A 13,503-nucleotide genomic window follows, 5' to 3' on the forward strand; every position below is an offset into this window, starting at 1 on the left:
AACAATTGCTCCCTGTGGCAATTCGTTCTGTTTTGGAGAAGCCTGCAAGGTATGCAATAACTCGTTTGTGCTTCTTCTTCAATGCTATATGTGCAAAGACTGTTGATGTTTCCAAGCTAGATAAGTTGGAAGAAGATGTAGTAGTTACTCTGTGTTTGCTTGAGAAGTACTTTCCCCCTTCATTCTTTGATATCATGGTTCATCTAGTAGTACATCTTGTCAGAGAAGTTCGTCTATGTGGGCCAGTATATTTTAGGTGGATGTATCCGTTTGAAAGATATATGAAAGTGCTGAAGGGGTATGTTCAGAATCGTACTCGTCCCGAAGGTTGCATTGCTGAGCGGTATATAGCTGAAGAAGCGGTAGAGTGTTGTACTCAGCATTTATCTGATGTTAGTACAGTTGGAGTGCCTTCAAGCCAAAAGATGGGACTTTCAAAGCCATTATCAGGTTGCACAGTGAGCGTAGTTGATCAGGACCTGTTGAATCAAGCACATCTATATGTCTTGGAGAATACGGAGGAAGTCCTACCTTATATCGAGTACGTATGAGCTTTATTCTTTCAGTTTCCATTTTAAATTATTTCTTATGTTTATCTTCTATATTTAGGACAGTAATGCTTGAATTTTTCGTGTCATGTAGGCAACATATGATCCACATCAAGACTGCTTATCCAAAATTTAGAAAGAGAACAAAGTGGCTGCAGGATAAGCACAATAGCACTTTCATTCAATGGCTACGCTTCAAGGTATATGTTGTTGAATAACATATTTCTCTTTTAATTTTCTTCTTATTTATATGTTAGATTGAATTAAGATATGATTAATTTGCAGGTTCAAAGTGAACTTGAGGAAGACAATCATGGCGTATCAGAAAATTTAAGGTGGCTAGCAGCTGGTCCAAACATGTCAGTGCCATTATATAGGAGCTATCTTATTAAAGGTATTAAATTTAATATCAAGGCACAAGATGATGTGCGGACAACTCAAAATAGTGGAGTTTATTTACTTGCACATACCATGCAAGTTGCTAGTGCCAAGGATAAAAACCCAATTCTCTCAAATATGGGTTTCTATGGTGTCATTCAAGAAATTTGGGACCTTGACTACCAAAAGTTTACAATCCCAGTCTTTAGGTGTGATTGGATAGATAGTTCTGGTCTTGTAGTCGACGAACTTGGATTTACCCTTGTAGATTTGAGTAAAATTGGACATAGGAATGACCAATTTGTTTTGGCTTCTCAAGTCAAACAAATATTTTTTGTTGACGACCCGATGCATCGTGGTTGGTCGGTAGTGTTATCAATGCCTAATAGAGAATATAATGATGTTATTGGTGATGAAGTCTTAGGTGATGTGATAATTGAGTGTGAGCCATTTCCTAGAGGGATGCCAAATGTTGACACATTTGATGAACTGGTGGGTGAGTTAGGCGGTCAAAATATTCGAGATGGGTGTGAAGATATATGGATTGAATGATGCTTATGTAATTGGCAGTGTATGACATTAATTTTGTAATATATTGTAATGTGATTTCTTCACTTTCTACGTTCAAATAAAACACGACGTTATTGTGAACCAGTTATTCAGCATATTTACCGACGTCTTAAAGCAACGTAACAATGAAGAACCACGACGCTATTGTGAAGCAATTATTCAGGATATCACGTCGGGGAAGGATTAAGAACCGCCATGTAATTCAAAATAACACGACTCCAATCCCATAATACCGACGTCTAAAAAACGAGATATATAATCTGAACGTTAAAAAATACGACGTCATCATACATTTTCCACGTCGCAAGTTCTTTTATAAACGAAGAGGAACGAAATGAATTCCGACGGAAATTCATTATAACCGCCGTCTAATAACAATTAAACGACGTTATTTGTAATACGGCTCTCATCATAATCTACGCCGTCTATATGTTCTGTAATACGGCTCTCATTTATTTGGAACCGACGTTGTTTAGAAGTTCAACGTCGTCTATATTATTAAGTGCGTCGTGAGTAATGAATACATATAAATACAACGTCGACTATATAAATGCCACCGACGTTGTTTCGCATTTCAACGTCAACTATATAAATACATACGTCGTAAATAATGACACTGACAAATATTTCCACGTCATCTTTTTTAGAAAAATCGAAGTGGAAAATTTATTTCATGACGGTTGTTTGTAAATAAGAGACGTAGTATATTTCAATAACGTCGTCTTCTCATGTATTTAAAGACGTCATATTTTTTCTTGTCGTGTAAATTGTATTTAACGGCGTAGTATTTTAGTTGTCGTCGTTGTATGTATATCTTGCGGCCTTGTTCTTTTAATATGTGTCATATTTTTCCTTTTTAACGACGGTGATTTGTTTGAGTTGGTCGTCTATTCTCATCCTCGACTATTTTCTAGAACTTTAGCAGACTAAACACGTCTGTTTTTATTTTTTCCCGACGTTGTTTTATTTAACAACGTCTAATATTTATCGTCGTTGTTTGTTTATGAAAATAGGACGTATAAATTTTGTAATACGACTCTCATATATTTGGAACCGACGTTGTTTCGTTTTTCAACGTCTACTCTATAAATACATACGTCGTAAATAATGACACTGACAACTATTTCCACGTCATCTTTTATCGAAAAATGAAGTGGAAAATTAATTTTACGACGGCTGTTTTTATATATGCGACGTAGTAGGTATCAATAACGTCGTCTTCTAATGTATTTAAAGACGTCATATTTTTTATTGTCGTGAAAATGATATTTAACGGCGTCGTATTTTTATTTTCGTCGTTGTATGTCTATCTTGCGGCCTTGTTCTCTTAATATGTGTCATATTTTTCCTTTTTAACGACGGTTTTTTTAGAGAGTTGGTCGTCTATTCTCATCCTTGACTGCTTTTTTAGATCTTTTTGCAGTACAAAGACGTCGTTTTGTATTTGTTGATGACGTTGTATATTTTAACAATGACGGTTATTTAGCGTCGTGGTTTATGAGGGAAAAGATGACGGTGGATTCCACGACCATTGAAAAACCCAATACACGACGGTGATTTACCGTCGTCTTTTTGCTTTTTTGTAGTAGTGACTTGAAAAAAAGGGCTTATATTTTCAGATATATGAGAGGGTAAAAGTTTAAAGAAAAAGAAAAGGAACTGAGCAGATTTTATGTGTCCACCAAATTGCAATGATCCCACCTTTGGAGGCAATAGTATAGCTCTCTTATTTAAAAACCAGATCATTAAAAAGGTGACAGTGTATCTGAAAACAGAAATTCCAAAATATGTTCATTTGCGAAGTAAAGCAAAAAAGGAATATTAACAGAAACTGTTTTGAAAATCACATACTGAGATATAACAGTGGAAAGGGCTGCACCAGTTACACCCAAACCAAAATAATACATAAGGATGGGTAATAAAAATGCAGCTAGGAGATTACCAATACCTGCACAAAGCAAAATACATCAATTAACCAGATGGACCACTCAAGCTTAACTAAATACAAATAGAAACCAACTAGTTGGGGACAAAGTTATAAAAACATTATGCGAGAATAACAGACCAGTAACACACACACACACACACACACACACACACACACACACACATAGAGGTGTGTACATGTGTGGTTGTAAGAAAATGGTCTTAGTGAAAGAAACCGTTCTGCAGGAATGCGCATAGGTGAGTCCTGTGATATTCAAGAAAAAAGAAAAATCTTGCTTAAAATTCAAAGCCAAGAGCTTGAGAGAAGAAAAAACACAAAACGTATGGCTCCCCCCACCCAGACCCACAGAAATTAATAAAATTACACGAAAGTTATACTATCACCTGTTAAGTAACCACACATACACTAGACCTACAAAATTGTATAGTAATTATTCACATAAATATGTAAACATGTATGTACACAGTACACACAGAAAACATATGTTTGTATGTTTATGTAAACAAAGATAACAACAGGCAGATAAAAAATCAGTATGAGCTGTAATTTTAGATCAGGGAACCTACCATTGATATGGCCATCATATTCAGAAACAATCCAGATCCCAAAGACAAGGCTACGGCCTCAAAAATCCCAATCCCTACTGATAATAGTAAAGCTGTAGACACTGAAGATAGCTGCTTTCTCTCAGTTACTCCATCAGTACGTTCGGGTTTACCATTAGTAATGTCTCCTAGCCAACCATTTTCTGTACAATGATTAGCCGAATTTAGATTACAAATGGAGAAATTTTAAGTCACCTATGCTCTAATTTAGACATGAACCCTAACCAAAATTGATGTCCAACAGAGATGAGAAAGTAATTAAAAAAAGTTAAACTTCACCTGAAGTAGAAACTATACTTTCACTCTTTGCAAGATCTTCAGCAACAAAAGATGTAGCAACACTGAGGAGAGGGATATTAAATAGCTTTGATATATAATTGAAGATGTTCATTGAAATACCAGCTGAAGCCAACTCCACAGAACCTATGGAAAAACAAAAAAGCCAAAAACATTGAATAAAAGCTCCAAAGTTCAATGCATTATACAAATATTAGTCGTTCAACTCATTTAAAGGAGTGAAAACATACCCAATCTACCAATGTAAGCAGTCTCCATTAGCTGTGCTAAGGGATCAATGGCATGACCCAAAATTGCAGGTAAAGAAAGCATCAACAGCTCACGTTTGACATCTGGAGAATATGTTTGACTGATAGGAAGGTTGCTCAACGATAGACAGGTACTGAAGAATCATTTACCCAAAACAAGCATAAAACAATGTTTAAGATAGGTATCAAATCTTGTAACCCCCATCACCTAAAACTAATTAAGAGTAATCATAAGAATTTCTGCCACTCACTGAAATAGACAGGACCAAGAATCTGTTAGCAATGTTTCTCATATCATCTTCACAATTTTTAAGATAGGTATCAAATCTTGTAACCCGCATCAGCTTGCTTGCCCTTGTAAGATCAAGAAGGACAAAGGAAGGGAGGGACTGGCTTTCACCAACAGTAGAAAAACTCATCCACAGCTATCATGCTCATATTACCATTCACTCTAACAAACCAGAGTTTTTACAAAATGATAAATTTCTAACAAATTTGAAAAAATATGAATCTCTGTGCAAGGAAAATGGGGAGTTCAGCATAGGCAGATCAGTATTAAGTAGTTTACGGAAACATAACAGTCCATTCCAGCATTAAGATGCCTATCTTATGTCCAATTATGAAGGGAAGAAAAATATATCACATATTAGAAGAAATCATATCAAACTAATGAAAGTAAGAGCATCAATTATTTACAACGAACTAAGTCAAAACTAAATGGAGAAATGTTAACAGAGTTGTATGCTTCAGTAAGTCCAGTAACAGATTCCCAAAACCACAGACAAAAAATGTGAACAATGGCTACAAAAGCATCCATAAAGAGCAACTATATTCATATATGGAGGTGTACAAAATAGTTAACCTTCAAAATCGAAACAGTGTGTGTGCCATGTAAGGCAATTAGCCACTGCTTCTAGATTGTACAATATTACACCTCACCATAATATCTAAACCAACTAGCTCTAGCAAAAAGGCATGATGACCATATGAAGTACCCCCACCAAAGCATCTACGTCTGCATGTTCATATGAAGGAGTTCCTGACATAAGTTATGAGCAAAGTGAATTCCCAAGTCATAAGTCCATAGTGAGGTGAATTCACGGACATTAAGACATTTACCTCATAAATATGCCTCCCCCCTTAAACCCTCAATTGCAAGCTTCAGTCGGTAATATTTGATCTTCAAAGGGTCAACTTTATCCACCGAAATCCCAGCACTAAGATGCTCGATGAATTTGACGGTCATGATTCCGCAAGACGTACTGTCAGGCCAATAAGTTGGGAAATTAGAACTGCAATTATGTAAAATTTGGATAAACTACACTAAATTGACAAAGCTTACCCATCCCGTTGTTGTGGAACACCTGCAATGCTGCAAACTGAGAATGGCGTAAACCTCGACATCTGCAGCCCCTTTTGCTTAACCTCTTCAACCTCAGAATCTTCATAAAAGTGCATCTCGTACAGCACTCGTGCTAGCGTATCGCTAATAGGGTGCAGCAGTGTAACCAGCCTCGAAGATTTGGTATACGCAACATAGGAGTCATACACAGTTGCAGTATGTCTGACGAAATCAATTTCGATTGCAACCCAGTGGGACCCTCGAAGATTATATGGAAAATAGACCTTCCGGACTTTTGTCCAAGCTTGGCCATACCCGTGCTGCCACGTACCGTGCACATAGTGATGTATATTCTTGAGCTTGTTAGATGGAAGGTCAACGGTGTTTGAAGCAGCTGCCTTCTTCGCTCCACGTTTCTTCGTAGTCGGTTTCAACGGCTCTAGAAATTGCTGCATAAATTGAAATGGAGGCATATTAGAAAATCACAACCGAAAGCAAATGAACCAGTGAATGTAACATGGTAACATGTTTACCTGCAAGCAATAATCTGCCGTTGTCCAGTCAGTTCCAAATACCAACAGATGAGAGAGTTGCCTTTTCCGGATAAGAAAGGTTGCCATGTCCAGGTGCTGAAAGTTGACATATATACTATGAGCACAATTTCATACAACTCTACAATTAAAAAATGTGGGAAAACAATTGAATTATTGTAATAAAGTAGAGCTTTGTGTATTCTTACCCTTGAGCTAACCCATTCCGTGTCATCGATAAGTTTGTAGAAAAAATCTGCGTCCACTGAAAATGATTCCAGCTGCACCTCCGCACTACAAAAGGCAAACTTGCAACGATTACTTTTGTACTCATCTCATAATTCCGACAAAAATACATAAGTATATTAAAGCAAACTCTACATTTTGTCATTAGTCTATGACTACATACTAGAATAGGATGAAGATTGGATTTCAAAGGTAAAGAATCCTAACCTGATATCGTTTTTCCAGGCAGTGCAAAACTCTATTACTGCCTTCACATCTTCAATGGGCACGGGTTTTGTTGGATCAAAACATGGCGGGGTTGCAATTGCGGCCGACACACTCATCGTCCTCTTCTTCCTCAAAGGATCAGTAAATGGGCTCAACAATGTCTGCGCCGGGCGCTTCTGTCTGCACCCTTTACCTTCCACTTCCTTTTTTTCAACACTCGAACTCCCTTCTTCATCACCAGCCATACTAACTGTGGGTAGACTTGGAGGATTCATTGGACCTCCCGATGGCATACTCTGAGTCTTTTTCCAATCTTCCAACAAAAACAACACTCTTTGGCAGATTTCGTCACACCCGGCCACATCTTCCGGGGTAGGCAGCTTCTCGGATTGTGCCTGCTCAGCTGCTTCATGCACTTCTAAGTCAGCAACTGAAGCAGTCATTGCTGCCTCTTCGACTACCATGGCTGCGGAAGGTTCGGCTCCATCAGCGGGGACTTGTGTTTCCATTACTACCGGTTCTGTAGGCGGACTAACATACTCATGTGGAGGCGAGAAGTCATCGGCTGCTCCTTCATTCATATGAGGACTACCGAGGTCCTCATGTCCTTCCCCACCTTCATTCACCCCACGATTTCGTATTTTCAGTTGCTCTATCTCCACCTTAAAATAATGCTCCATTGAAGCCAGGGTGTTGCGGAAATCCTCCACACACTTTTTATTTTTTTCGAACTCTCTTTCAACTTTCAATGACTCCTTCCGTACCATGTCTTCCAACTGATGCACTCTGTTGCAAAGCGCTCGATTTGATATGGCAACTTTGGCCAATTCATCCTTTGTCCTTTGAAAGTCACGCTTCAAAGTACGTAACTCAGTGGACGCGACTGTACCCTGCATTCAATTATAACGCAAGTGTTACAATATTTCCAAATTATATTGCAACAATACAGCAGCTTTTTTCCTATTGTATTATGACGTATATCTTGGAAACAAAATTAATGCTTGCCTTAGAAGACGACGGAAGGCTAGCAGTTTCGTCAATGTCCTCATCTTTTTCTTCTACAGAGGCAGAAGTGCCAGTTTTTTGTTCAGCGTCATCGCCCAACAAGTCAACAAGTTCTTCAGTGTCGTCAGCACTGTCACCCCAAGTCCAATACGGCTGCTGCTTGTCCATTACAGATGGCCGGAGAAGCTGCACATCAACCTGCAATTTACACGTACAATATACATATCAGTAAACTAATTATATTATATTTTCATATCCCTAACATTATCATTAAAAACTAAACTAACCTCACGGTTCTCGAATACTTGGCTCATTAGCTCATAAAAACGCGGCGAACTATTGCTCCTCCAATGTAGTAAACGAGGGATGTACGCATTATCTTCGTGCACCACCAAATGTAGTGCAGCCAACGCTGGAAATACCTCATACGCCCAAATCTGGTTTGAGGAATAAAAGGTCAGTCATTGTAAACAAATGCAATTTAACTTCAACATCAATGGACATTTGCTCACCTGAAGTGCATAGGCAAAACCTTTAAGGTGGTACTCTCTTGGTCTACCAGTTTCCGTTGTTGTTGGTTTCTTTCCAGATTTTTTTGTTTTTGCAGTTTTTGTGGGCACTTTCACTCGCTGGTAATCTGCACAAAGTGCCCTCAGCAGTGACGCATTTGTCTTCGCATAACACACAGCACCCCATGGATACTTCCCAAAGTCTTCAAGGTCTTCCGCCAACTTCAAATATCGCATGTCAATGTGGACATGTTTTTCACTGCCCAACAGCACAAACACAGCAAAGTATACGAATCCGAGCTTCAATACATCGTCCACATCATCGCATTCGAGGAAGGCCTTTTCTAATTCCAACAGGTTCACAGTTTTATCGTTGGCAAAGTACTTCCGTTTCAATGAGCAGTTCTCATTAGTGGGAATCGGAATAAAGGGAAGGTTTCCAAACCTTAGCCCTGTCACGATGCAAAATTGTTGCGCCGTGAATTGGATGACCTTATTGCCAACAATGAATTTGATCCCATTCAATTGGGAAACTGTCTTGGGATCAGCTTTCCTGAGCAGCAAGCCGTGGACAATTGGAGAAGTCCACTTGAGGTCCTCAATCCGTAGGAGATGGCCAAAACAACTCTGTTCAAACATTTGCAGCTGCTGTTCAGTGAATTTCTCCTTTATCGTAGTGATTGCGGTCTTCGTATGGGATAGCGACAATGCTTTCCCTTGGAACTTTTGTTCCTCTGCAATCATCAACTTCATTTGACCAACCATATTTCCCTGCATGCCAATATTATAAATAAAATTTCAGTCGGTTGCAATCTAGACAATAACAAGCAATAAACAATCACCACTTATCAACAGCCTATTATAGGATATGAAGTGAAAAAAAAACAAAAAATACATATCATAAACAAAACCCCAGCTATTTACAACTGACCTCCTAATTTAATGGCTCAAAGCCAAGTTTCAGGACACCCAGTACTCTACCACTCCTGCATAATATAATATCTAAACACACATCTCAACACACCATATAATCACACCATCTAATCATGAGACAGCTTCAGCTAGAATGGGAATGTGCGGTAGCACAAGCCTAATTGAGAACAATTCAAGACTAACGATACAAATCTATCTGACTAGAAAGAGTTTTAAAAAACAACAAGACATCGGGAAACAATTGATTCACTTCAAGGTATAATGTAATGGAACATCCTATGAATTAGTGGCAACCACAATACTGACTCTACTATGGCCCTCCTTTCAAATGAAAGAAATTGGCACCATCCCTTCAGTTTTTTCTTAACAAAATATCAAAGATAAATTCATAAATAAACCATCAAAACTGTATAAAATGTTTGTAAGACATGTACAATTACAAAATTATAAGTTCTCCTCAGAAACAGAGTTCTCTAAGTATCCATACACAAACAAGAAAAGCAAAAGCTTAAACAGTTAGCTTATAGCAAAATCAATGTCCCCATTTCTCTAAACCACACCTGCTGGTGGTAGGTTCCCATCTTCACTCATTTCCCGCTTTCTTTTAAGCACACAATGATCAAGCACAAAACAGCAAACTTTTAAAGAACTCATATTACACCACATATGGTTCTAAAGAAAACTCATCCATATCCAATATGCAAGCCCTAAACTTAGTAAAAAGAGTTATAAAAAAAATATGTCGAATTAACAAGCATTATTCTCAAACAAAAAGTATGATATGGTTGGGAGTTTACAAGTTCAAAATGATATACACAGGTTAATTGTCTTACACTTTAGATATCATCTTCAACAAACAAAATAGATACCAATTAGACTTGTAAGAAGGTTAAATGCAATGGTCATAAAGATTCATACTAAGCCACCAAATGCCAATCAATAACTGCTACAAAAACCATAATAAAACCATAATAAAACTAAAAATACAACAGCACTAAAATGCCAACACAACATCACTACATTAGCAATACACTAGCAAAAAAACACAATACGACAGCAATAGCAACAGCAACACAACAGCAGTGCAAGCATCAGTCCACAAAGAACAAACCCATTCACTGTTTGAAACAAGGAATCATCATACTAAGATCATTTCAGAGAAACCCCAAAACCAATTTCGATGAAACCCCTAAACCAATTTCAGAGAAACCCCTAAACCTTCAACCAATTTCGAACAAACCCCTAAACTAATTTCAGAGAAACCCCTAAACCTTCAACCAATTTCGAACAAACCCCTCAACCAATTTCAGAGAAATGCATAAACCCTAAACCAACTTCAGAGAAACCCTTAAACTGTAAGAAAATGCCGATGAACAGTACCTGTCGCTGGGAGAGGAAGAGAGAAGAGAGAGTCGGAGCTGAGCGACGAGAGATGAGAGAGTCAGAGCAAAGCCACGGGAGAGTGAAGAGAAACAGAGCAGAGCCAAGAGAGAGAGCCGAGAGAGAACTTCAGCAAAACAGAGAGAATAAAATTTCAGCAAAAGTGATATGTGTGCAATAAGGGGGCAATAAATATATATTTATAGGTTATAGTTCCAAATTTTTTTAAAAAGGGTGGTATTTTCAGTTACAATTATAAAAATGGTGGCATTTAGGGCTATTTCCCAATAAAATAAAGGTTGAAAGTAAATACCTGATTTTCCGAAACCACCCATTCCAAAAATCTTGTGCGTCCTGATGCAAATATATCTTTTCTGAACGGTCGTTGGAGGTTCTTAGTTGCAGATATAACAGCAAATCCCTTTGAAATGGTAAACATGATCACTCCAAATATGACCCACTGAAATTGATAAAACAAATATGAAATCAATATTTTTATCTTCCTTTTGGTCATAAATTCTGCTGTCAAACTAAAAATTAAAGAAAAACTTACCTGACTTTTCTTTCTCTGTTTAGACTTTGGCCGCTTGATGTATGTATGAGGTGAAGAATTAGAGAGTTCTTCCTTTCTAATTTTATAGCCAAAAAGATCACCAAAGAATTAGAGACTTCTAAATAGATGATGAAAACTGATGGGTGTAAAATATGTGGCTTTATGTTTATATAGCAGAGGTTGTCTGAATTTTTTGTTTTTGTTTTTCTATTTCTTTTGTTTTTGAACTTTTAGAAACTCAATAGTGATAAGGTAGTCACGTACTCTCTGCAAACTACCTCTCTCATGTTCATATCCCAATGGATGGATAGACACAAGACTTCTTTTTTACTCGTTATCTCCGAACTAATGCACTTGCTGAAACGCAATGGTAGGCAGCAATTCAAATGCTAAACCCAAAGACACGCACCAGTCTCTAGGCTTGGCTTTTACCAAAAAGTTGAGGACACTAGTCAATCGGCTATCACTTTTTCAATCCTGCTCTGTTGGTAAGATTTGGAAAAAGATTCTGTAATGTTCCAAGCACGAGAAAGTTTATTGATAACGTGGAAAAAAGCACAAACTTCCAAATTCCAATTCATTTCAATCCTAATTTTTCTTAAAAGACTTGTATGTATCACAAATTAATCACGTCTGCCACGTACAAGGATTTTATTCTATATGGTGCAACACGATTAAATGAAAATAACAAGATAGTATTATTCTCGTCACATACAATTTCTTTTTTTAATTTCTTAAGCCTCTCTATTGTAGTATGAAAAATCACAACTACAAGACAAGATAGTGTTTGTCTTCAGATAAGCACTCAAGGCCATCCTTGCCTTTAGAGTTCAAGAGGAATTTTCCAGAGCTTTAAATTTAAAGTTTTTTTTTTTTGTGTGTGTGTGTGTGTGTGTGTGTGTGTGGGTAAAAGGAGTATTATATTAAAAAGAATAACACATCAGTAAAGGGCTACAAACAACAAAGACCAACCAGAGAGGCCAGTCACAAAACAGTAAACCAAACAACAGGAAAAAAAAACTGAAAGAAGAAAGCTTAGAAAGCGTCAAGTTCGGTGGCAAGGTAAACCATCCCGTGAAAGTATGAAGACCAGGGCGATTGGAGGTCGAATGACCCAAGCCTCAGCGCACAACCCCCTTCTTGCTTGAGGAGCCACCCAGTCAGTTGCATGGTGGCATGTCGAGGAGTCCATGTCCACCAGAGAGAGGAGAATGGAGCTTTTAGCATTCTAATGTCATAGAGGGTAAAGAGTCCAATTTGAGACAGAAATATCTCCCTGGACAGCAGCAAAACAAACCTTGGAATCAGTTTCCACAATAACATTAGTGAAACCTCTTACATGGACCAGCTCTAATCCACTTCGGATCGCATGACACTGAGCCTGCACAACTGGTGATGACTGAAAACAATGCGCACTGCCATCAAGCAGACTACCAGTATGATCCTTTATCACTACCCCTGCAGAGCCTGCATTCGTAACTTTGTCCCACGCATTGACACAGTTAATTTTGACAGTCCCCAACAGAGGATTGACCCACAGATGACTGTCCAAAGGTGGAGAGTTGAAATGGTTTCTATCATCTTTCAGTCTCATATGTGATAGGAATTCCACAACACTTCTGTCGGCCAATGAGGCCGTGAGCTCTGGCGATGGTGAGCAGAAATTTGATCTGTCATACACCAAATTATAACGCGTTTTCCAAATAGCTGAGCTAGTAAAGGCAAAATGAGTTATAATCCATCATTTCTCTCCTCCGAATTAAAGGTCTCACACAACCAAAGATCATTAATCCACCTATCTAACGAAGTGAAAGCTTGAGAGGCAGAGGTCTGTAAGCAATACAAGTGGCAAACCACACTCTGGCAGCCCAAGGGCGAAGGAAGCTTGTATGCTCAGCGGATTCAGATTGTCCATGGAAAAAAGGCAAATAAGAGACTGGCAGAGCTTGCGCCTGAAAAGGACCTCAAAAGTGGGAAGGAAACCATTGACTGCGCACCGTAGAAAAAAATTTGATTTTGGGGAGCGTTTGGCAATTATGAATGCGAAGCCAGACTTTAGAATCAATCACATGGGAAGAGCTTGCCTTCATCACAACCTGATACTTTTTATACCCCATGAGGTAGTAATATCCTGATTTGATTATCTCCCATTCATAGTGTATGGCCAAATAAGTCTGTCAGGGATATCAAAATTGCTGATAGGA

At 38.2% G+C, this 13,503-nt stretch overlaps 1 protein-coding gene and 1 long non-coding RNA gene across 3 annotated transcripts; both read right to left on the reverse strand.

Moving 5' to 3' along the window:
* LOC109948957 lies at positions 5,227-10,590 on the reverse strand. 2 transcript variants are annotated; one of them, XM_020562962.1, is made up of 9 exons: positions 8,437-10,590; positions 8,212-8,361; positions 7,925-8,122; positions 6,920-7,809; positions 6,676-6,760; positions 6,470-6,565; positions 5,937-6,385; positions 5,714-5,856; positions 5,227-5,633 (listed from the first exon to the last, which is right to left on the reverse strand). In XM_020562962.1, the coding sequence occupies exons 1-8, from the start codon at positions 9,208-9,210 to the stop codon at positions 5,715-5,717; spliced, it is 2,784 nt and encodes a 927-aa protein (XP_020418551.1). In that variant the 5' UTR covers positions 9,211-10,590; the 3' UTR covers positions 5,227-5,633; position 5,714. The 2 variants fall into 2 exon arrangements, with proteins under 2 accessions (XP_020418551.1, XP_020418552.1); XM_020562963.1 differs by having other exon boundaries at positions 5,227-5,856.
* Positions 10,859-11,673, reverse strand: LOC109948959. The gene is made up of 3 exons (XR_002271439.1): positions 11,300-11,673; positions 11,060-11,206; positions 10,859-10,873 (listed from the first exon to the last, which is right to left on the reverse strand). It is a non-coding gene; the product is annotated as an uncharacterized LOC109948959 (long non-coding RNA).

This window comes from Prunus persica, chromosome G4, assembly GCF_000346465.2.
Source record: "Prunus persica cultivar Lovell chromosome G4, Prunus_persica_NCBIv2, whole genome shotgun sequence".
NCBI classification, from domain to species: Eukaryota; Viridiplantae; Streptophyta; class Magnoliopsida; order Rosales; family Rosaceae; genus Prunus; species Prunus persica.

What these genes read in the sequence shown, in the direction of transcription:
- LOC109948957 (XM_020562962.1), bottom strand. Translation starts at nt 9,210, where the DNA reads ATGCAGGGAAATATGGTTGGTCAAATGAAGTTGATGATTGCAGAGGAA. An exon ending in AAGTATTCGAGAACCGTGAG is followed by an intron (nt 8,123 to 8,211) that starts GTTAGTTTAGTT and finishes TGTAAATTGCAG; the next exon opens with GTTGATGTGCAGCTTCTCCG. An exon ending in GCCTTCCGTCGTCTTCTAAG is followed by an intron (nt 7,810 to 7,924) that starts GCAAGCATTAAT and finishes AATTGAATGCAG; the next exon opens with GGTACAGTCGCGTCCACTGA.